The sequence below is a fragment of the Urocitellus parryii genome, chromosome 8 (genome assembly GCF_045843805.1).
Source record: "Urocitellus parryii isolate mUroPar1 chromosome 8, mUroPar1.hap1, whole genome shotgun sequence".
In the NCBI taxonomy this organism is placed as follows: domain Eukaryota; kingdom Metazoa; phylum Chordata; class Mammalia; order Rodentia; family Sciuridae; genus Urocitellus; species Urocitellus parryii.
Genome location: NC_135538.1, coordinates 78,018,270 through 78,042,222, shown reverse-complemented (window position 1 = coordinate 78,042,222; position 23,953 = coordinate 78,018,270). Strand labels below are relative to the sequence as shown.

Sequence of the window (23,953 nt, the reverse complement as noted above, 5' to 3'; positions counted from 1 at the left end):
TTATTCAAGGATATTTTGGCTTAAAGACTTTTGGAGTTTTATATAAATACCAGAATCTCTGTGTCAGTTTCTATTTTTTTAAAACTGGAAATTTAACTGAAATCTAATTGAACCTATAAGGAAATCTGGGAGAAATTGACATCTAGTGTCCTCCTTTCCAGCCCACTAACCTAACACATCCTTTCATTTAAAATAGTGAGAATCCTTTTCTGTGTAGAGATCTTTTGCTGGATTTATTTTAGGATATCTGATATTTTTCAATGCTTTGATAATGAATGAGAACTTAAAAAAAGTCTTCTACCCTTTTGCTAATGTTTATTGATCTTATTTAGACACTTTGACATTGCTAACTTTACTGAACTTTGCATTTAGGGATAAAGCCAATTTGTATACAACTTATTTTTGCTAGTATTTTGCTTAGGATTTTTGAATCTATGATCATGAAAGAAATTTTATTATTTATATTAAATATATTATTGAGGTATTTTTGTATACGGACATTTAAGAGAGTAAATTCTTGGCTAGTATAAAGTAAAATTTTTATGTTAAACCATGAAAAGTGATGAATTCTTTTCTCTTTATTAGTAAGATTTTTATAATGTGTGTGTTTTAAATTTTTTATTTATGTTTACTGGTAAACAACAGAAGCATTTAAGTCTGGAATTGCCTGAAAAAACTCTTTGAGTAACAGTTTAGTTAGGTGGCAGTGTTGCAGCTTTGTAAAATTGACTTGCTAAAAGCATATTGTCAGTGGCTAGCTTAAAGCTTTTAATTTATCTTTTTTATGTTTTTAAAAGCTAAAATCAAATAGTTTTGTAACATGTTGTATTTTCTTAGGCCTAGTTTTTATTCTCTAGTTTATTTGAAACAGGGGGTCTTGCTGTGGTGCCCAGGCTGATCACACACTCAGGGGTTCATATGAGCCTCCACCTTAGCCTTCTAAGTACCTGGGACTACAGCCGGGTGCCACCATGCCTTGATTTAGTATTGTTATCATCATATATTCTTGATTTTTAATGACAACAACAAATACAATTTCAGAAATGAAAGAGCACCAAGAACCAAAGGTTCCAGAAAGTAATCAGAAACAATGGCAATCTAAGAGGAAGTCAGAATGTGTGAACCCGAATCCTGTTAGCTTTTCAAATCAGTGGCATATTCCGAATGTAACCCCAAAGACTGATATAGAGGTAACTTTCTTTTGCCTTAAAGTACAATGTTGCTATTGCTCATAATGTATTTCTGAACTTTGATGAAATGTGAAGTATTTTCTTTTGTTAAATAGTTATGTGGCGTTTTTTGTTGTTTTTTAAGCCTTCTTCAAAACATAAATGGACTATAGTGTGGAGTTGACAGTAGAATAGATTTATCTGTTGCGGTTCTCAAGAGCATAAAGTGGAACCATGGGTTGAAATTCACTTTAATCGAAGTAACTATAAATATTTTATAAAACTAAAACTGTCCCCATCATGAAGTGAACCTTCGTAGAGTTTAGCTACTAAGAGTTTTCGAGCAAAATAGGGTTCCCCATTTGGTTAAGATGCATTAGCACAGGGGTTTGTAAACTTTCTGTAGAGGGTTAGTAGTCTTTGCAGGCTACATGGTCTTTGTTGCAGCTTTTCAACTCTGACATTAGAACATGAAAATGGCTATAGATCATATGTAAACAAATGGGCATAGACATATTCCAATAAAACTTTTTTGCATAATTAGTTGGCAGGCCAGATTTAGTCTGTAAGCTGTAACTTGATGATCCCTGCTGTAGAGGATGTTCATCTTCTTTGAGATTTGTATGAGATGAATTCTGCAGGCTCTGTCTCTTATGAGAGATAGGAACACAAGAATTTGCTATTCCAATTTTTACTAAATCATTAATATTTGGCTACATTTGGGGGTGTGATGTATTCTTAAATAAGAACTTTTTTTTTTTTTTTTTAATACTTGGGATTGAACCAAAAGCCCCATGTATGCTAAGCATCGGCTCTACTATTGAGCTATATTACCAGTCCCTGCTGTTCTAGAGTACAAAAGTTTAATACCTGGTATAATAGGTCTGATCAGGGAAGGATCTTAGGTCCTTATTTGTTAAACAATTTTGTATACCATACTTATAATGAGTTTGGGCAGAATATGTTAGGTTTAAGAGTTTGGAGTAAAAGCTATACTAAAGTTATCAAAAGTCTAAAATATATGTGCCTACCTGTTTTAGTATGCTTTTGTTTTTTGTATTCTTATTTTCTTTTAAAAGTTATAATGTTTGTAAAACTATTGAACAGAAGACTAAAAACTCTGAATTATTGTCTTTGAAATTTTCTTTTAGCAGAAACATGCCACTGTTGAGCAGCCTATTGTTTCATTTTCAAAGCAGTCACCTCCAATGTCAGCACCTAAATGGATTGATCCAAAATCTATTTGTCAGACGCCCAGTAGCAATACCTTGGATGATTACATGAGCTGGTAATTACTTTTAATACGTCACTCAGCATTCAGGATGATAAGATAGAAATAAGAAGCTTTGGGGCCAAAAGGTTGATTCCTGCTCTGTTAATTTTTCTGTTTCTTCATCTGTAAAATGTGAAGAGGAAGATCATTATAATAATATGTATTTTTAACTATTGCTATGCACATAATCTTTACAATATTATAACCTGTATTTATAAACTGTAAAGCGTCTAAGGATGTAAACCTTCTTGATAACCGTGTGTTTCAACATGGCTGCCTCTCTGAGAGATATTTTAAAGGGAGATTAGAGTAGATAAAGGTGGATAAATGTTTTAGCACAGTAAGTGTTAATTGGAATGTGATAATTTCTGGAAGAGATCGATGGAATCATTCACATAGTTCAGCTATTCAAAAGTGTAAGCCTTGAGTGGATAGGAATGAGGGATGAGTGAAGAAATTGTGTGGTCAGTGCTGATTAACAGGAAGCATGAGGGATATTGCAAAAACAAGTGAATGACATTTCAAAGAAAAAATATACATCATAACCTTCAGCCAGTACATGTACTTTTAAAGTATTTATAAGGGGACAATTTATGTCCTTGGTGCCTTTGGCTTTTCATTTCCATCATGTTATCTTTGATCATAATTAGAACCGACCTTTTATAAACCAGAATCTTACTATTTAATATAAATTTGCTATATTGCTTCTTTTTACTATATGTAGAATATCTTATCTTTGATTGCTAGCTAAAATAATTAGTAGGTATTTCTTATGATACTAGATCACTTATTGTTAATAGATATTTGTAGACCTCCTTGGTGCCTGATACTGTTCTAGATATTAAAGATATAATAGCAAACAGGAGGAAATGCCAAGGTATACTGAACAGATACAAAGTCAAGGGCCAAGCTCCTCTGATGATATAATTGGCTCTCAGATATTTCTAGAGAACCATTATATAACATTGTACTATTTAAAAATACTCATAAAATTTATCATGAGTCATTAAAGATCTTATGCTTGACTAAATTCTTACAAAATAGTCCTAACCGCATCTGTTAGCTGCCATCTTATTTATTTTACTGACAAAGATTTCTTATTGGAACAAAAAATTTATTTCAGAAAGAATTCCCAAAATAAAATATCTGGTGGTGGTGGTGTAACTTAAAATAAAAATCAATTATATTTTGAAAACTAACTTGGGTTCTCTTTGTAGCACTTTTAAGTATAAATCAACCTTTCAAAATACATGAAAGCTTAATCAGAGTCTTGTATTTTAAAGTAAGAAAAAAAAATGCTTTCCTAGTTTTAGAACTCCAGTTGTAAAGAATGATTTTCCACCTGCGTGTCCATCATCAACACCATACAGCCGGCTTGCCTGTTTCCAACAGCAGCAGCAGCAGCAGCAGCAAGTGCTCGCTACTCCTCTTCAAAACTTACAGGTTCATTAAACTTTGTTTATGATAGTATATGTTAATCACTTTCATAGAGTTTATTTTTTTACAGTATTGAAATAGTTTTAACAAAAAGTCTTCAAGATCTTGTTCATTTTTGTTCCCAATAAGCCAAACCTTTTTGATATTCCAATAAGTATGGGCCCTGTGTTATTGAGAGGTTAGTTATTAAAGAAACTAATGAAGCTTTTATCATTAATTCAGCTCCAGTTTGACTAGTTGAATAAAATTTCTCTGATAATTGAGGTTAAGCTAACAAAAAATTTTGCTGGTGAGTCAATTGCATTGTCATTTGAAAAAATAATTAGACACCCTTGACACCAGTAACTAAAATTTGTTTATTAGTGACTCTAATTTGTTTATTAGTGATTCTAATACTGGTAGAAAACATGGGCCTTGTCTGGGCATGAGTCTTGGCTTCCCTGCTTGCTAGCTGTGTCATTTTTTGCAAGTTATGTAAATTTTCTGTGTTCATTTTTTCATCTATAAAATGGGAAAATTAAGCTACTACCTCATAATATGGTTGTGAAGATTATATTTGTTAATATATTTGTAACTGTTTTTTTGGTACTGGGGATTGAACCCAGGGATGCTTTATCACTGAGCTGTATTCGCAGTCCTTTTTACTTTTTATTTTGAGATGAGGTATTACTGAGTTGCTGACGGTCTTGTTAAATTGCTACGGCGGGCTTTGAATTTGCTGTTTTCCTGCTTCAGCCTCCTGAGTTGCTGGGATTATAGTCTGCACTTAGCCATAATTGTTATTTAAGCAAAACACAAAAAAGAGATTAATACTTATGAACGCCACTTGAAAAAAATTGACAGAGGTTATCAGTTTGGGGTGGTAGGAATGGGCAGTTATAGGTATGAGTATAAAGTTTCAGTGTGCAATGATGAAAAAATTCTGGAGATCATGGAGATGTTTACATAATAATGTGAATGTACTCAATGCCACTGAATTGTATTTAAAGATGATTAAAAAGGTAAAGTTTAGGTTGTGTATATTTTGACACCATTTAAAAAAGTTGTGAACAAAAAATCCAACTGGCAATAGATTATATAAACTAGCTGAACATGGTGGTACACATCTCTAATCCCAGTGACTCAGAAGGCTGAGGTAGGGGATACTGACAATTCGAGGCTGGCCTCACCATCTTTTTTTTTTTTTTTTTTAATATTTATTTTTTAGTTTTAGGTGAACACATTATCTTTATTTTATTTTTATGTGGTGCTGAGAATTGAACCCAGTGCCTCACGCATGCTAGGTGAGCGCACTGCCACTTGAGCCACATCCTCAACATCACCATCTTAATGAGATCCTGCCTTAAAATTTAAAAACAAATAAAGGGTTGGGGATGTAGCTCAGTGGTAGGTCATCCCCTGGGCCAATTGCCAATGTTGCAAAAATAAATACATAAATAAAATGATGTTTACAAAAAAAAGTATGTAAACTGTGGAAAGAGATGATAGTATTTTGAGGATTCAAAAATAAAATAAATTTTATCTGGGCATGGCGGTGCTCTCCTGTAATTTCAGCAGCTTGGGAGTTAGAGGCAGGAGGATTGTGAGTTCAAAGCCAGCCTTAGCAACTTAGTGAGATTCTGTCTCAAAATAAAAATGTAAGAAGCGGCTAGAGATGCGGCTTAGTGATTAAGTGCCCCTGGTTTCAGTCCCCAGTACCAAAATAAATAATGAGAAAGAAAAATGATCAGGTTTGCTGTACATTGATTCAGAATATATTTATTGAGTGATTACTACTATCAGACCCTGTTTAAGACAAATCTATTTAGAAAGTGAGTGAGAGATGTCGAGAGAGGTGATTGTAGAGCCTGTTAGAGGAGGCTCAGTGTCAGGAGAGAACTGCAGGGAGGCAAGAGTGTGCTGAGAGCTCAGGAAGGGCAAGGGGTGAGCCCCATAGTTCTGCTGGGACTTTTAGGTTTATCCTAATGGGGATAAGAAATTGTACAAGAAAAGGAAGCAGGGGAGTAAAATATTCTGATTTGCATTTTGAAAATTCTGACCTTAGTGAAGAGGGTAGACTAAGTGGTAGGAGGATGTCCTGGGCTAGAAACTGAACCTTACAATGGTATTGAATTAGAAAAATTTAGAGTTAGTTATTCTAAAAGCTGGCAGCAGTTAGGAGGCAAGGATAGGGAATAGTTTTCTTTCCTAAGAAATGTATAGAGGACATAAAGGGGAAGAGGGAGTGTCCTTTATGAAATTATAGCACATACATATTTCAAAGCCTAATATTTTCTTACAGGAAACATTTCTATTTCTTTTTTTTTTAATTTTTTTTTTTAATTGTTGATAGGCCTTTATTTTATTTATTTATATGTGGTGCTGAGAATTGAACCCAGTGCTTCATACATGCCAGGCAAGTGCGCTACCGCTGAGCCACAGCCCCAGCCCTCAATTTCTTTTTTAATCCTAGAGGTTAGAAAAATTAGAATTTTTGTTATTTATATAGGAGATTACATGAGAAAGATTGTGTCATTTGGAATAAAAAACTGAACTCAGTTGAATATTATGCAGCCTCTGCTCCAGTTTGTTAATCAGCTAATGGAAAGTTTTTTGTTTCAGCTTCTTTCAGTTAGTCCTCTCACCACACCATCTGTTAAAAGCATATATAGGTACACAGAGAGGTCCTTTCACATGAGGGAAGGATGAAAGGGATGATAGGACATGGGTTGAAAGTTTGCTGGGCAAGATGTTGAAGTTCAGAGAAATCAAGTAACTTGTTGAACATCACTCAAGGCATAGCTGGGAAGCAGGCCTTATTGAAATTTGCATTTGTCTGATGGACTAGGGCTCTCAGTACCTTAGCACATTCTTTCCTTTGTAAATAATGTTAAATGAGAAAGAATATAGGTGTAATTGTATTTGTATATATGGAAATAAAGAGGTATGAGGAAAAAGATAAAAAATGATAATGTATGAGTTTGTTGAATATTAACTGATATTTTCCTCTTAAATTTTCTATTTATGTTAAGTAAAAACCAGTTAAAGGGAAGACCTTTGAAGTTTATGTATTAAGAAGTATATTGCTTTGACTAAAGTATGCAGAGCAAGTTCCCTTTATAAAATATTCTAATATGTCTCATTACTTCAGATAATTTCAAAATTGGGAGTATTTCACTGTACCAAATGCAAGCTAGTTTCTTAAGCATACACTTTGAACCATTATTGGTATTTTTAATTATTTAGATTTCGGGATCCTCTTCAGCAAACGAATGCATTTCAGTCAGAGGAAGAATTTATTCCATATTAAAACAGATAGGCAGTGGAGGTTCAAGTAAGGTAAGTATCTTAAATATTTAAGAAATGAATAAAAATATTTTAAACTTTGTCTCTTTAGCCATAGAGACTCTTTTTTTTTTTCTAAACTTCTGAGAGCCCATGTTACCCTTGAGCCAAAAAGCTTCATTTTCTGCCTTTCTCCTTCCCCTAAAAACTATATATCCTCTTTAGACTTGCACCTTAGTTCCAATTGCAAGCCTTTCCAACCAATATCTTGTGCTCCCAAATGTCTTATAGCACAAACAATGACTTAAAGTGGCAAAGGGACCGCTATGTATTACCTCAGAAATATCTTGCTAAATGTAGCTCAGAACATGATGTGAATTACTAGTAGCTTTAGGATTATTCAGCAAGGATTTTTACTAATGGATTTTTTCATTTCAAAAACTTTAAAAAAAAAATTGTTGTTTTTGTTGTTGGAGATACCTTTATTTTATTTATTTATTTTTATGTGGTGCTGAGTATGAGTATCAAATCCAGTGCCTCACGCATGCTAGGCAAGTGCTCTACCACTAAGCTACAACCCCAGCTCTTAAAAACATTTTAATAATGAGTTTCTGGAATTAGATTATTTCCTAAATTCATCTGGGTTTTTTTTTTTTTAATTTATTTTTATTGGTTCTTTTTCATTATACATGACAGTAGAATTCATTTGTTATAGTTATACAAACATGGAATGTATCTTATTCTAGTTAGCACCCCTTTCTTATAGATGTACATGGTGGTGGGATTCACTGGTATATTCATATCAGTACACAGGAAAATTATTTTGGATTCATTCCATTGTTTTCCCTTTTTCTATCTCCTGTCACTTTCCTTCATTCCCCTTTGTCTAATCCATTGAACTTCTATTCTTCTCCCCGCTCATTGTGGGTTAGCTTCTACACATTGGTGAAAACATTGGACCTTTGGCTTTTGGGAACTGGCTTATTTCACTTAGCATTAGAGTCTCCACATCCATCCATTTATTTGCAAATGTCATAATTTCATTCTTCTTTGTGGCTTAGTAATACTCCATTATGTTTACAAACAACAATTTCTTTATCCATTTGTTTGTTCAAAGGCACCTAGTTTGGTTCTATAGCTTAGCTATTGTGAATTGAGCTGCTATAAACATTGATGTGACTGCATCACTGTAGTATGCTGATTTTAAGTCCTTTGGGTATACATTGAGGAGTGGTATAACTAGGTCAAATGGTGGTTTCATTTCAAGTTTTCTGAGGAATCTCTATAGTGGTTGCACTAATTTGCAGTCTTACCAGCATTGTACGAGTGTATCTTTTTCCCCACATCCTTGCCAACATTTATTGTTACTTGTAGTCTTGATAACTGCCTTTCTGACTAGAGTGAGGTGGAATCTCAGTGTAGTTTTAAATTACATTTCTCTAATTGTTAGAGATGTTGAACATTTTTTTATGTATATGTTGACCATTCGTATTTCTTTGAAAAATGTCTGTTCAGTTCCTTTGCCCGTTTATTGGATTAGGACTTCTGCAATGTAAACTATAAAACACTAAAGAATGAAATTGAGGAAGACCTTGGAAGATGAAAAAACCTCCTATGTTCTTAGATAGGCAGAATTAATATTGTTAAAATGGCCTTACTGCCAAATGTGATATACAGATTCAATGCAATTCCTATCAAAATTCCAATGATGTTCTTCAAAGAAATAGAAAAAGTACTCATGAAATTTGTCTGGAAAAAAATTAGAGCCCCAGAATAGCCAAAGCAATCCTTAGTAAGAAAAGCAAATTAGGAGGCATCATAATACTAGACATTAAATTACACAATAGAGCTCTAGTAACAAAACAGCATGGTATTGGCACCAAAATAGGCAAGAAGACCAATGGAACAGAAAAATCAAATGAAATTTAACCCATGTCTCTCACTGCACAAAACTCATTTCAAAATGGATCAAATACCTAGAAATTAGGCCAGAAACTCTGCACATAATTATTAGAAGAAAATGTAGGTCTAACATATCAGCTCAGAAACTAACTTCCTTAACAATACTCATAAAGTGCAAGAAGTAAAATCAATAATCAATAAATGGGATGGCTTCAAACTAAAAAGCTTCTTCACAGCAAAGAAAACAATTAAGAACATGAAGAGGGAGAAAATCTTTGTTACCTGCACCTCAGAGAGACTGTTAATTTCCAGGATTTACAAAGAACTTAAAAATTCATCCATCCCGGCTGGGGCTGGGGCTGGGGCTCAGAGGTAGAGTGCTCACCTAGCATGTGTGAGGCACTGGGTTTGATCCTCAGCACCACATAAAAATAAAACAAAGGTATTGTGTCTACTCACAACAACAACAAAAAAATAAATGTTTAAAAAAAATTCATTTACCCAAGTTCTAAGTTTATGATTTTTATTCTTTATGGATGAAAGTTATTTCAAGCTCTATATATACCATATTTAATTTTCATTCTATTAAATCTACTGTAATAATTTTTTTCTTTAACTTGCACCAGAATATCTATAATCAAGGTCACCAATGACCTCAATATTTTTGCCAAATCTTATTCTTACCTTTTATTTTTAGGTTACTTTGTAGTTCTGAGGTATTTTTTGTTTTTGTTTTTGTTTTCTCTTCTGAAAACTGAAATGTCTCACCACCCACTTACTTGGCTCCTCTGTTTTCATTTTTCAAACTGATCATTCCCTTTCAATCTTGCTCAACTTCCCTGATCCCAATATTTGCAGTGCCCCAAGTCTTACCTTGACCTTTTTTCTCCTCTCTTGAGACTCCCTTGTTGGTTTCTTTTAGTCTCCTGGTTTTAAATAGCATGTATATGCTCAAAATTTCCAAACTGATGTCTTAGGTCAGACCTTTCCTTTGAATTCTAGACTTGTATATCTCATTTGACTGCTCACCGTGTTTTTCTTAATTACCAGGCAACATGTCCAAACACAACTATTGTTCCATAGTCTTCCATTTCAGTAAATGGAAACTCCATCTTTTAACTGCTTGGCTGAAAACAAGTTGACTTCTTTTATTCTCATATACATATTCAGCCAATCTGCAAATTTTATTTGTTCTACCTGAAGGTGTCTCCAGAATCTAGTTTCACCTATATTATCACTTTGGTTGAAGCCTTTTTGCTTGGTTTATTATAGTGACCTCTGAATGAGTCTCATTGATTCAGTTCTTGCCTCTGATCTAATTTAACAACAGTCGATTTTCCTCCAGACATCCTCGTGTCCTCGCCAGACGTCTTCTCAGTCAGGGCTTCACTCACCTCACACTCTAAAACTGTAACTCCTGTGTTGCAGTCACTGGTGTTCTCCATTCCCCTTTTTCTGCTTTTTCTCTTCTAACTCATCTTCTAACATGCTATTGTTTGTTTATTTGATTTGTTGTTTTGTGTTCCCCTGCAACTGAATGTGAGCTCTAAGAAACGAATGTTTGATTTGCATAGTGACATTATCCCTGATATCTACAACAGTACCTAGAACAGAATGGGGACTAAATTAATTTGTCAAGTGAACTATTTCTCCTTAGCTATTTTACTGTTGCTATGTGACAAATGAAACAAAGGCTGTTGGACTTGTTTTACTGTAATTTTCTAAGAGCACTAACAATAACTAGACTTCTTAAGGCTATCTGATTATTAAGGCATATAGACTAGAGGTGTGGTTCAGTGGTAGAAAGCATGCTCAGCATGTGTGAGGCCCTGGGTTTAATCCCCAGTGCCCCAAACAAAACGAAAAAAAAATAACAATAAGGTATGTGTGTTACCATGTGTAGGAAATCTTCAGTAAATATTACTTTATACATTTCCTTTCTCCATACTTACATAAAATTTCAGTCATGAGAATAAAGGAATAATCACATTTGTTTTTATCAGTTTATATTTCTTGATTTAATTGCTTTGGTTAAAATTCTTTGGCTAATATTTATTACATTGTCATTTTACTATAACAGTGTTAAGCTATTGACACTTGTTAGAGGTGTTTATTTCATAGCATGTTATCAGAGGACGAGGAGTAGTAGTCTTAATGGTATTTTAAACATTTTTTTCCTTGGAGTATAATGAAGCTCTTAGCTTATTTAAGTTAATGGTCATGTGATGAAACTATGGTGCATATTTTCTGAATTCAACTATATTATTCAATTTAATTATTAAGATGGAGTGAAAAAAATCAACATGCCTCAAAGAAGGTGAGTTTTAGGAAATTACCAGCCATACTGTATTAAGAACATCTAGAATGGTCATGGAGCTATTAAGAATGGTCAAGACACTGGTCTACCTAATGTAGTTCTACATTCATTATCTTCCCATGAAACTGATAAACCATAACTCAGACACTGCTAGATGCTCTGTTTATTTATTTGATTTATTGTTTTCTGTCCCCCTGCAATAAAATGTGAGCTCTGAGAAGATTGGGATGTTTGATTTGCTCAGTGATGTTAGCCCCTGTATCTGGAGCACCTATAGTCCAAGCTGCTGGGGAAACTGAGGCAGAGGCTCACTTGAGCTGTGCCCATAACTTCAAGGCCTGCTTGGGCAATAGAGTGAGACTATCCCCCAAACAAACCCAGAATCCTAGATCTGAGACTATCTCTGTGAAGTGAAAATAGGACACACCTAGTCCAGCAGGTTATTTTAAGCGTTTTGCCCAAACCAGGGACATTGGGGGAGTAACTAACGGGGGGCGTACTTGAGCACGCATGCATACACACACACACACACACACACACAAACACACACATTTTTTTTTTTTAATTTTTCATTTGCTCCAAAAGTTTTGGATCTTAAGATAGTCATAATATCCTGCAGGTCTTTTTTTCTGATCTGACAACTGTAATATATTTCAAAATATTCGCTTTATTCTGTCCTGAATGTCTTTAAGACTGGTAATTTGCTCAATTCAGACACACTACACAATATTGTGCATCTCAGTCATCTTTCCAGCCCTGCATAGTAAGTTCTAACAGCATTAATTTGTGAGATTGAGAACCTGGCCCAAGGTTAGATTGCTGATCCAGTGAAACTAGAATTCAAATGAAGGTATTTCCTTCTAGCCTTGCTTAATTTCTGTATTTATATAGGTGTGTGTGTGTGTGTGTGTGTGTGTGTGTGTGTGTAATATTTTCTATGATCTTTAACTTTTATTATGGTACAAAACTATTTCATTGTATGAATATATCACTGTGTGCCTTATTAAATAGAGTATACAAATAAGATGCTCGGTCAGGGCAACAGTGTTGCATGCAGGACACAACAGAATGCTCTCAACTCATTGAGATTTGCAAGGCTCATTGCCTTCTACAAAATGGCTTTATGGTACTGTTTTTAAATTTGTTTATTCTGTTTCATTGTTTTCTGCTGCCTTTTACTTTATCACAGTTTTATGTCCCATCTCTTTAATTTGCTATGTATCTAAGTAAAACCAATAATACTTTTTCAGAGTTTTGTACCTAAAGATTAAAAATAAGTTGTGCTTGAAGACTTGATAGATCTTTTTTATTAGTGCAGTTTTTGCACATTGACCTCATACGTAGTACTTGGACTCTTCTTATTCCTTCCTGGTATCTCCTGGGTAGTCAAGGTTAAATGACTGTTTTACTTCAATGTGTCAGAAAGAATAGATGAATATAATTTTTTTTTTGTTGTTTATTTTTGCAATGCTTGGGATTGAACCTAGGCCCTTGTACATGTTGGGTAAATGCTCTATCACTGAGGTATATATCCCTGGCCCTGATGCTTAATATACTGGCATTTTTTTAATTTTTGAAATTTAGATACAGTAGCATCTTTTATCAATACTACTTGGAAATTGTCCTTTATAGCCACAGCAATTTCACCTTGACTATAAAGATCCTAAAAATATACTTGTGAGAATACCTCTTTTATGTTAACCTAACTCTGAAAATTGGATCTACTCTACTTTCACAACAGAATATTCTGATAGTTTGCAGTTTCTATGTATATTTTTAATATTTTCCATCACACAGGGTGTGGTGGCACATACCTATAATCCCAGTTCCTCAGAAGGCTGAGACTGGAAGATCAAAAGTTTGAGACCAGCCTCATCAACTTTCTCATCAAGCTGTGGGGTAAAGTTCTCCTGGATTTGATCCCCATTATCGTGTGCATGCACACACTGACACATGCACAGTATATTTTTCCTCCAGCACGTAAGGAATTAGCTATGCCACACACAGTGGACAAAAACACATCAAAGAAATGATATTTCCCTGATTAAAGTATCCTCAAAAAGTTGTTTTAATCATATATGTGATAAGATATAGAAACTTTTAAGCTTATGACTTTGAACTACTGAGTGTCCATTGTCAGAGGTGGTTGGAAATGGTTTCTTACTCTCATGATTAATTTTTTCCTTCTATATTAAAAGAAAAAACTGAGAAACTTTTAATTGTTTATGTCAATATTTCCTTCAGAATTTTCTCAAAATTCTGTCTAATAAATTTAAAAGCTTTGTGATAGTATATGAATGGCATATTCTAAACTTTTATTATTTTATTGTATTATATAGGTATATCAGGTGTTGAATGAAAAGAAGCAGATATATGCTATTAAATATGTGAATGTAGAAGAAGCAGATAATCAAACTATTGATAGTTATCGGAATGAAATAGCTTATTTGAATAAACTACAACAACACACTGATAAGATCATCCGCCTTTATGATTAGTAAGAATTCTTTTTTAATTTAAAAACTTATTTTGCTATAATACTTAAGGTAGATACTTATTAAATTTTCATTAATATAACCTAGCCATTTATTTATTGTGTTGTTGCTTTTATTCATTTGTTTTTAATTGCAGTGAAATCACAGACCAGTATATCTACATGGTAATGGAATGTGGAAATATTGATCTTAATAGTTGGCTTAAAAAGAAAAAATCTATCAATCCATGGGAACGCAAGAGTTACTGGAAAAATATGTTGGAAGCAGTACACACCATCCATCAACATGGTATTTAAAATCTCTTCATACACATAAAGTTTATTTCTTAGTGGTGTTATCTTAGAGAAATACAACTATAATTTTACTGGTACTTTTAACTAGATGAACTAGGAGCAAACTTATTTCTTAAAACACTGTCTTCGCAAAGGATTTGGGCATAGATTCAAATTTCTACATCCATGATGCAAAATGTGTGTTTCTGAGTACTGATGTAATCTGTGATCCTTATCACTAAAAATTTAAATTGTGGTACATCTGATACTTTAGTATTCAGGCCTCCTAAAAATATGATATGATTGCACTCTCATTCCCCTAATGATTTTGTATTATGTACTGTCTATGAGAGCTAGCTTTTGTTTTTTTACTGTTACCCCATGGTTTCTACTTAAACTTGTTCATGTTTCTTTTTCTCTTCCTTTACCCTATCTTTAAAAACAAACGGTTAAATAACTAACTGATTTATCTTCTCCTATTCCTGTAAGTTAAAGGGTAATTAACAAGTGATGAAGATCATGGCTGTGGGCATGGAGGTGTCAGTAGGATTCGGTTCTTACCTTCTGGCAGTACCAGTTATGATACTTTCAACTGGGCAGCTAACCATAGTGGTCAAGAGAGACTTTGAAGCCAAACTGGCTGGCTTAAACTCATGGCATTGTCACTTAGTCCTTGAGACCTTGAGCAAGTTGCTCAAACGCTCATTGCCTTAATTTCCTCATCTTAAAATGAGGATAATGATACTTACCTCAGCATCATTATAAGGATTAAGTGATTCATTGTAAGCAAAAAACTTGGAAGAGTGTCTGGCACATAACATGTATTATGAAAATACAGAGTATTTTAAAAATGTGAAAAATCAATTGGGCTGACTATTGAAGGAACCAAGTTTATTGTAGGTTGTGACTTAACAGTAGCAGTAAGTAACAGTAATATCTGCCTTAAAAATCTGCAGAATGTTTTACTTTGTCTAATAAGATGGATTTTTCTTTTGAAGGCATTGTTCATAGTGATCTGAAGCCTGCCAACTTCCTGATAGTTGATGGAATGCTAAAGCTAATTGATTTTGGAATTGCAAACCAAATGCAACCAGATACAACAAGTATTGTTAAAGATTCTCAGGTAGGACTTTTAATGGTTGGTTATCATGCATTTGAGTGTAGTTCCCTTGCTCCTGTGAAATATTTTTATCTACCTCGTTCTTCAAAGGATTTGCATCTTTTTTTACAAGAATATAACTATTTTATAAGAATATAACTATTAAGAGATTTGAAGTAATGGTCAAAATAATTTAGAATAGAAAGTCAAGATCATATAGAAATACACCTACAATTTTGAAGGATTTTTCTATAGCCAGAAATCATCTTGATCCTGATTCAAAATTGATTTGAAAGTCTGGTTCATAGTTTCCTCACAGCAACCAAAGAGGGAATGGCAGTTATATGGTTTTTATTGTCCATGGGACAAGATTATTTCTGTACTTTCAGAGAAGCAAACTTTTTCTATGACTTATATTGGAAAAAATATTTAAGAGGGACTTCATATTGAAAATGTTAAAATCAGTATTGTATTTAACAACACTTTTGTAATAGGATATGCATAGCAAATGTAATGGAGTTGTCCCATAATGACTAAAGAAAAAACAACAAAGTTTAATTAAATGATAATTTGGCTTGGAGCTAAAATGAAGTTTCATGTATGTAGATTTCAAATGGTTCCTAATCAGCAAAGTTAGACTTTGTAGAAGAATAGATGGTCATCATACCCTTAAAACAATTTATTTGCAACATTCTTTATATCAAAAGTATGACCAAACACTGAATTGTAAGATGAGTTTGAAGATGTCTTCTGTACCAAGGCCCTAAAATACAGGATTCTGTGTTACAAAGCGGAACCATTTATTTTAGAATAAGAGGAACACATTAAGGCAGATATTACTAGTTAGCCACTGTAATTATAGAAAAAAAACACAACATTCTGAAAATGAATCAGTTTTCTGATTCTGACCCTAATCTTTTGAGAAATAATTTGATATTTTGTTGGTGGTTATTTGAATTTTTCAAGCATATCATGAAATCAATAATTATCCAAGTTTCCAAAAATCTTGGAATACAATTTACTTCACCTTTCTTCCCCTTTCCCTAGTACTTCCCCTTTCCCTTTCCTCCTCCCTCTCCCTGTCTCCTTCCTCTGCTCTACTGTAATTCTTTTAATTTGTGTGTGTGTGTGTGTGTGTGTGTGTGTATATATATATATATAAAATATGAAATTCACTGTGGTATAGTCATATATGTACACAATGGAATTTTATTCAGCCTTAAAGAAAAATGAAATTATGACATTTACTAGTTAATGGATAGAACTGGAAAACTTTATGTTAAGTGAAATAAGTCACACTCAAAGTCAAAAGTCAAATGCTTTCTCTCATATGCAAAAGCTAGAATGAAATAAGGTGGGGGGCGCGGAGTAAGAGCAGCAGGATCCCATGAACATAGTAGGGAGATCAGTGGAGGAGAGGCAGGAGATTGAGAGCAAGGGAGGAGATATGGGAAAAGGGAATGTTGGAATAAAATTTGATATTTGTGTTTTTTAAAAATGTAAAGCAGAATGAACTATGTTCATTGATTTATATCTTCTGTGACTTGGCAAATAGGTTGGCACCATTAATTACATGCCACCAGAAGCAATCAAAGATATGTCATCCTCAAGAGAGAAAGGGAAATCCAAGTCAAAGGTACTGTAATATATCCCATTCACCTGACATCTGTCAACTTGTCAGAAAACTCTTAAGCAGATTGTCATAGATTTAATTTTACCCTTCTGATGACTTGACCTGATCTTTAACACTGTTCTTTTTAATATAGTGACCCTTCCTATGTGTTCCTATAAGAAATGCACCGTGGGTATATATTTTTCTTAAGTTTTAAAATTAAATGAAAAAAAATTAGCCTTTATTTTTTAATTGGCTGAGTTGTCCACATTGGCCTCTAACATGGTAATCCCCCTGCTTCAGTGTCCCAAGTTGCTGGGATTACAATAGTGTATCACCACTCCCAGCTAACAAATATGCTATTTTATAAATTTGTTTTTATGTTTGTTTAGCTTCTACTCTTCTTCTAAAATTTAGATTTTTGTCTCTTGATTGGATTTACCATGGTTTTGTTGATCTTAACTGGGCTTTAACTTCATTTGTGGATTCTATTTTCATTTGCTTTCCAGTTTATGCCTTTGTTTCAGTTGCTTTTTTTGTTTTCTCTTTAGTTTTATTTTTTCCCCTAACTTCTGGATATAAATAATAACATTTAATTATAGAGCTCATCCTCATAATTAAGACTATGCATTTTACTCTGAGTTTTACTTTGGCTGCTACATTTACTGTTTTACTGTGGTATTTCTTATTTTCATTAATTTCTAAGGTTTGTCATTTCAGTTTTAAAATTGTTTCATTTTTACTTTAAAATATTTTAAATTCCACCTAGAGTTCAGATGTTTTTCAATTGTCAACTCCGTGATTTAATGTGTAATGGTAAATCTCAGATGGATTGAATAACCTCCTTTTTACAGTGGCCTCAGTGATTCTAGAAGACAGAAGTTTTATTTCAACATGAATCTCAACTGGTGAAGGGCACAAAAACCCTCCCCATTCAGCTGCGTTGTCAGCTTGGTCTGCCACACTTACCAGTGAATACCTCTTGGCTCCTTTGAGTTTCTTCTCAGGTCCTTAGGTGCCTTCATTGCTTCCTCTGCTTTCTGTTTAAAAATGTTTCTACTGTGTAGGGCTCATGATTTTTGATGGTTTGCACCTACCCACTTGCTATCCAGAGTTCATGGGTGTACCTTTTAATCTCACTTTGTTCTAAATATTTTCCATGTGTTGGCTTTGTTGTCATACTGCTCTATGTGTCTTATATGGGGATTAGGAGAAGTTATTGAGTACTTACTATAACCAGAAAGTATTCTCTGGTCAACCATATTCTTGGTTATGTTATTTAATTTCCATTACATTATGTTCCTCCCAACCTGGCAATGCTGCATGTTGAGCCTTACACATGCTAGGCAAGCTCTCTAGCACTGAGCCGTGCCCCAGTCTTACGACAATGTACTTTTATTTGTGTTTTAGAAGTAAGGAGACAGAGACATAGAATTACCAGCTAATGATAAGACCAGTATACAGGCCCTGCCCAGCCTAATTTCTGCAATTTATATTCTTAAATTTAGGGTTGCTCAATATAAGCAACCATTTAATGTATACATACTTTGCATTTTTACAAAAATGTATTGTAACCCAGTAATTCTGGGGAAAACAAATAAAATTGATAGTTATGTTTTTTATTTTCTTATTTTCATAAGCTGACAATTATGTAATATTGTGTCTCAATTGAAGTGATTATGAGTTTGTTGAAAGGTTTAAAGTGAAAAGCTCATCTCTTGATGAAATAATCAAATGTCATGAAAATCAGAAAAAGATACTCTGTCATGTAAACATAATCTGGTACTTTCACATTTATTGAGATTTTATTATGATTTTATGATAATTATGATTTTAAACATATAACTTTGTATTAAAATAAAGCAACTTGCTTTTCCTTTTTTTCCCCCCCTCTCCTACTTAGATAAGCCCCAAAAGTGATGTTTGGTCCTTAGGATGCATTTTGTACAATATGACTTATGGGAAAACACCATTTCAGCATATAATTAATCAGATTTCTAAGTTACATGCCATAATTGACCCTAATCATGACATTGAATTTCCTGATATTCCAGAGAAAGATCTTCAAGATGTGTTAAAGGTAATATTACTAGTATGTGGATATAGACAGATATTTCATATGATTAATGGTTTGTTTGAAAGAATAGCTGAAATGATCAGAATTATGGCTTAAATAACTGGCCTACTAAAAAAATTACTAACTGAAGTAGCTCTTAAAGCATGATTAGTTTACTTCAAATGTGTTTGAAAGCTTAATGAATACTTGAGAATTTTGTAAAAGTGACTTGGGGTAAAGAATATTATTTGAGTGGGATATTTGGAAAGCAGCTTCTGTAATGTGATGCAGTCTGGAAATATTTTATCAATTCACTTTTAAAAAACTGTCCCCCCCCCCATCTTTATATATGTAGTGTTGTTTAATAAGGGACCCTAAACAGAGGATATCCATTCCTGAGCTCCTGGCACATCCATATGTTCAAATTCAAACTCAACCAGGTACTATTTCTTTATTGTTTATCGCCAGATTTCTAACCTATTAACTATGATAAAAACGAGAATCTACATTGGCTACTCTTTTGCAGCCTACCTCCTTCCCTAAGGAAATTGCTATTTTGCCAAATAATAAAGTAAATAAAATTGCCTTTCTTTACTTGATGGCATTTCGTTTTTTACCTATCCTAGATAAGGGACTGTGATCAGAGGTAAATTATGAGAATGCCAGTTACAAGTGGTGCATGCCTGTAATTCTGCTACTTAGGAGGCTGAGGCAGGAGGATCACAAGTTCAAAGTCAGCCTCAGCAACTTAGTGAGACCCTGTTTCAACATAAAAAGGACTGGGGATATAACTCAGTGGTAAGGGCTTGCCTAGCATGCATGAGGCCCTAGGTTTAATCCCCATACTGAGGGAAGAGTGGTGGTGATGAAAAAGAATGTCAGTTATTGTTGTGTGAAATAGAATGTGTATTTTTAATGGACTTAAGTTTTTCTTATTGGTTACCAGTGTGTTAATTATATTTATTTTATAGGTAACCAAATGGCTAAAGGAGCCACTGATGAAATGAAATATGTTCTGGGCCAGCTTGTTGGTCTGAATTCTCCTAACTCCATTTTGAAAGCTGCTAAAGTAAGTATGTGTATTTTCTACATTGGTTTGAACTGTTTTGTATAGTTTAGTGAGTTAGGCACTCAAAAAACAGGTAACACAAATAAAAGTTGGTCTAATCATCATGTCATTTATGAAGTATACGTCTATAGTTAGACACTTAATGTGATTTTTGGTAAATACAGATTTATATAGTTTATAGTCTTATTATGTATATAAAGTACATTTAAAAGAGTTCTCTGTCAGGTCTTAACTAGAATAAATTTAAAAGAGAAATTATTTTAAATCATTCTATTTCAACACCTTTGTGTGTGTGTGTGTGTGTGTGTGTGTGTGTGTGTTACTGGGGATTGAACTCAGGGGCACTCGATCATTGAGCCTCATCCCCATCCCTATTTTGCATTTTGATTTAGAGACAGAGTCTTGCTGAATTCCTTAGTGTCTCACTTTTACTGAAGCTGTCTTTGAACGTGGTCCTCCTGCCTCAGCCTCCTGAGTAGCTGGGATTATAGGCATGTTCCAGCTCATCCAGCTCAATACTGTTTTTAACACAGCTTTTGAATTAATTCCTTCTGGCCAAATTTTACTAAGCCTTAGAGAAATTACACTTTTTGTCAGATGAAATGGCTCCTATAAAATATACATAGCAATCAATATATTTACTGAAGCCTATATCAGACTTTTCAGCCTTCTGATACCTGTTTATATCTATTTCATGATTTTGGGATTTCAGTGTCATCAGTCATGTCTAGTGCCTGTGAATATTTACTGACCAATTGGTTTAGCTATTTAACAATTACTAATTGTCTATTTCATTATAGCATTATTAGATGAAAGGTTGAACTAAATAGCACTCTAGCTCTCTGTATAGGGATAAATCAATCTAAGTTGCTAAGATCTTAGGCTTATTTCTTAAGAAATTTATTATATGTTCACTATTAGCATTCAAGTAAGGTTAATTTTCTCAAATGCTGATGGCTAAATCAGTGGCTTTAGGAGTCAAAATCAGACAATCTGTTTTGTAATTCCTCTTTATTTCATCTCTCCATGCTTTTCGTTTTTACCAATGTATTGCTCAAAATTTTATAAATAAGGTGTATTAGTCACCTTTAACCCTGATGTTATATTCCTTGAAGGCAAAGGTATCTGCAATCTTCAATTAGATGTTCACTAAGCTTTTTCAGTCAGTCTTTTTTTTTTTTTTTTCCCAATATCTATCTACTGTACTGTCAGCACTCTCTATCTGTGGGTTCCACATACAGCAGATTAAAACTATCTCAGATTTAAAATTTTGTGTGTGGCAGTACATACTTGTAATCCAAGCTTGATACTCAGGAAGCTGAGATTAGAGGATCACAAGATCCAGCATGGGCAATTTAAGAAACCCTGAATCAACAAAACAACAACCAGAAAAGAATTGCATCTAGGGTTGGGGATAGAGCTCAGTTGGTAGAGTGCTTGCCTTGCATGCACAACGCCCTGGGTTCAATCCCCAGCACCACAAAAAGAAAAAAAAAAAATTACATCTATACTGAACATTGTCTCTGCAGTGAAAAGTTTGAGCATATACACTTTTTTCTTATTATTCCCTACAAAATAAAGTATAACAATTTACATCACATTTACAATGTTTTCAGTATTGTAAGTGATCTGGAGATGGTTTTAAATAGATAGGCAGCTATGTGTGTATATGCAAATACTATGGCACTTAATATAAGGAACTGGAACATCTGTAGTTTTTGGTCTCTGGCGTAGGATCCTGGACCCAGTCCCTTACGAATGCCAAGGGACAATTTACCTAATTATAATTTCTTACATAATAATTTTTAATGTCCTCTGATTAATTTAAATAGATCTGAAAATACTTCCTATTAAGTTTCACATTTATTTAAGTGACTTTATGAAAAATAAGGGAGATCAAGAAAGTTTTAAAGATTTACATATATGCTTAATAGCTATGTTATATTTCTCTTATGGGAAGGTGGAACTGCATTTCATGATAGCTAATTTTTAAGGTCAAATTAGCTGTTTAAAATTTTTATTTCTTGGGCTGGGGATATGGCTCAAGCGGTAGTGCGCTCGCCTGGCATGCGTGCAGCCTGGGTTCGATCCTCAGCACCACATACAAACAAAGATGTTGTGTCTACCAAAAACTAAAAAAAAAAAAAAAAAATATTAAAAAAAATTCTCTCTATCTCTCTCTGTCTCTTTTTAAAAAACAAAACAAAACAAACCCTTAATTTCTAAAAAAAAAAAAAACTAAATAAAAATTTTATTTCCAATGTTTTATAAGATAACTTCCCAATTATAAGAATAAGAGAAATAATTTATTACATTTAGAATATGTCAATTTATTACACTTAGAATGTTATCTTTAATAATTTGATAATACATTGAATTTTAAAAATTACAGAACAGATTTGTGTTTTAATTTCAGACTTTATATGAGCGCTATAGTAGTGGAGAAAGTCATGATTTTTCATCATCCAAGACTTCTGAAAAAAAATGGGAAAAAAAATGATATACAACTACTCATAAACTCTCAACACTATAAAATACATTGGACTGTTGGAAATCTACTCTTGAAAACCACTTCACTCTGAAATGCTATCAGCAAAAACATTCAGTAAATTATTTTTAAAAAGAAACTGTAAAAATAAAAACTACTAATGGCACTGTATATATTAAATTGTAAAATTGTTTTCTCTGTTTTATGTTTTTCTATAAATCAAATCTATTTGATAGCATTTCATACTTGGAATACTGGGTAGACAACTGAAATATATTTTGAAGAACTTTGTAAATAAAGCTTTATAGCATTAAGTAACATAAGATTTCAAAATTGTAAAATTATTTTCTTCTATTTTTTTCATTTTTCTTTTTGGTACTGGGGATTGAACCTGGGGGTATTTTACCACTGAGCTATAGCTGCAGGTTTTTTTTTTTTTTTTTTTTTTTTTTTTTTTTTTTTTTTTTTTTTTTTTAATTTTGATTTTGAAACAGAGTCTTGCTAAGTTGCTGAGAGTCTTACTAAATTGCTGGGGCTGACCTTGAACTTTTGATCATCCTGCCTCAGCCTCCCGAGTCACTGGAATTACAGGCATGTGCTACTGTGCCCAACAGTAAAATTATTTTCTTAAAGCAAATATATCATCTTCATGGTTGTGAAACTCTTAATAAAAATTGAATTAATGGAACACTTGGGTAGGAGTAGGTCATAGTAAATGAAATTTCAAAGAGAAATTCCAAAAGGATTTGAATTCCTAAATAAATTTCCAAATTATTTATGCCACTGATTAGTTCATAGTTAAGGGATGAACATGGCTCTCATTTCTCCCTTGGATTCTTCCTAGCATATATTGCTTCTGGTGTTTAGAGTGTCTTGCTAGATTTTGTATTGTAAATTGTATGAATGTCCCTAATGCTTGGTGATGGCCAAGTGGCCCCAGAGTCTCTCACATGCTTCTTTTGTATTGTTGTTGATTGGACTCAGTACCTTGTGCATGCTAGTCAAACACTCTGTCTCTCAAATGAATCTAATAGCTAATAGTTAAAGGTTTGTATTGAGTATCAAGAAATAAAATTTTTACAAATGGCCCATGTGACAAGTACAGTCAAAATGCAGGCATGCTATAAAAAATATTGTATAAAATTATCTTTAAGCTAAGTAAGTGTATAAGGTATATAAAAAACAACCTAGAGTTTCATGCCCAAGAATATCATTGTGTACATGTAAATATTTCAAAATCAAAAATCTGAAACACTTTTAGTTTCAAGCATTTCTGATAAGGGATACTCAACCTGTATTATCACATAGTCTTTTAAATTAATTTTTAAGAAAGATTTTGATAGATTTTGTTCTGTAGAGCAGGCTTTTTTATTTTTAATTTTTTCAATTTATGTTTTTGGGGTTTTTTGTACCAGGGTTTGAACTCAGGGGCACTCAACCACTGAGCCACATCCCCAGCTCTATTTTGTATAAAAAGTAAAGAAACAGGGTCTTACTTAG

At 33.4% G+C, this 23,953-nt stretch overlaps 1 protein-coding gene across 2 annotated transcripts in view; it reads left to right on the top strand.

Annotated features, from left to right (window-relative positions):
- Ttk (TTK protein kinase) overlaps positions 1-22,465 on the top strand; it is a 36,098-nt gene extending 13,633 nt beyond the window's left edge. The window contains exons 10-21 of one of the 2 annotated variants that reach the window (XM_026411263.2): positions 1,042-1,190; positions 2,324-2,457; positions 3,750-3,885; positions 7,105-7,197; positions 13,702-13,859; positions 13,994-14,145; positions 15,128-15,252; positions 16,784-16,864; positions 18,744-18,920; positions 19,252-19,336; positions 19,868-19,965; positions 22,382-22,465. In XM_026411263.2, coding sequence (XP_026267048.2) covers positions 1,042-1,190; positions 2,324-2,457; positions 3,750-3,885; positions 7,105-7,197; positions 13,702-13,859; positions 13,994-14,145; positions 15,128-15,252; positions 16,784-16,864; positions 18,744-18,920; positions 19,252-19,336; positions 19,868-19,965; positions 22,382-22,465 — 1,472 coding nt within the window. Of the gene's footprint in view, positions 1-1,041; positions 1,191-2,320; positions 2,458-3,749; positions 3,886-7,104; positions 7,198-13,701; positions 13,860-13,993; positions 14,146-15,127; positions 15,253-16,783; positions 16,865-18,743; positions 18,921-19,251; positions 19,337-19,867; positions 19,966-22,381 lie in introns of both variants that reach the window. The other variant, XM_026411258.2, reaches the window with a different exon arrangement.
- Positions 22,466-23,953: the final 1,488 nt, after the last annotated feature.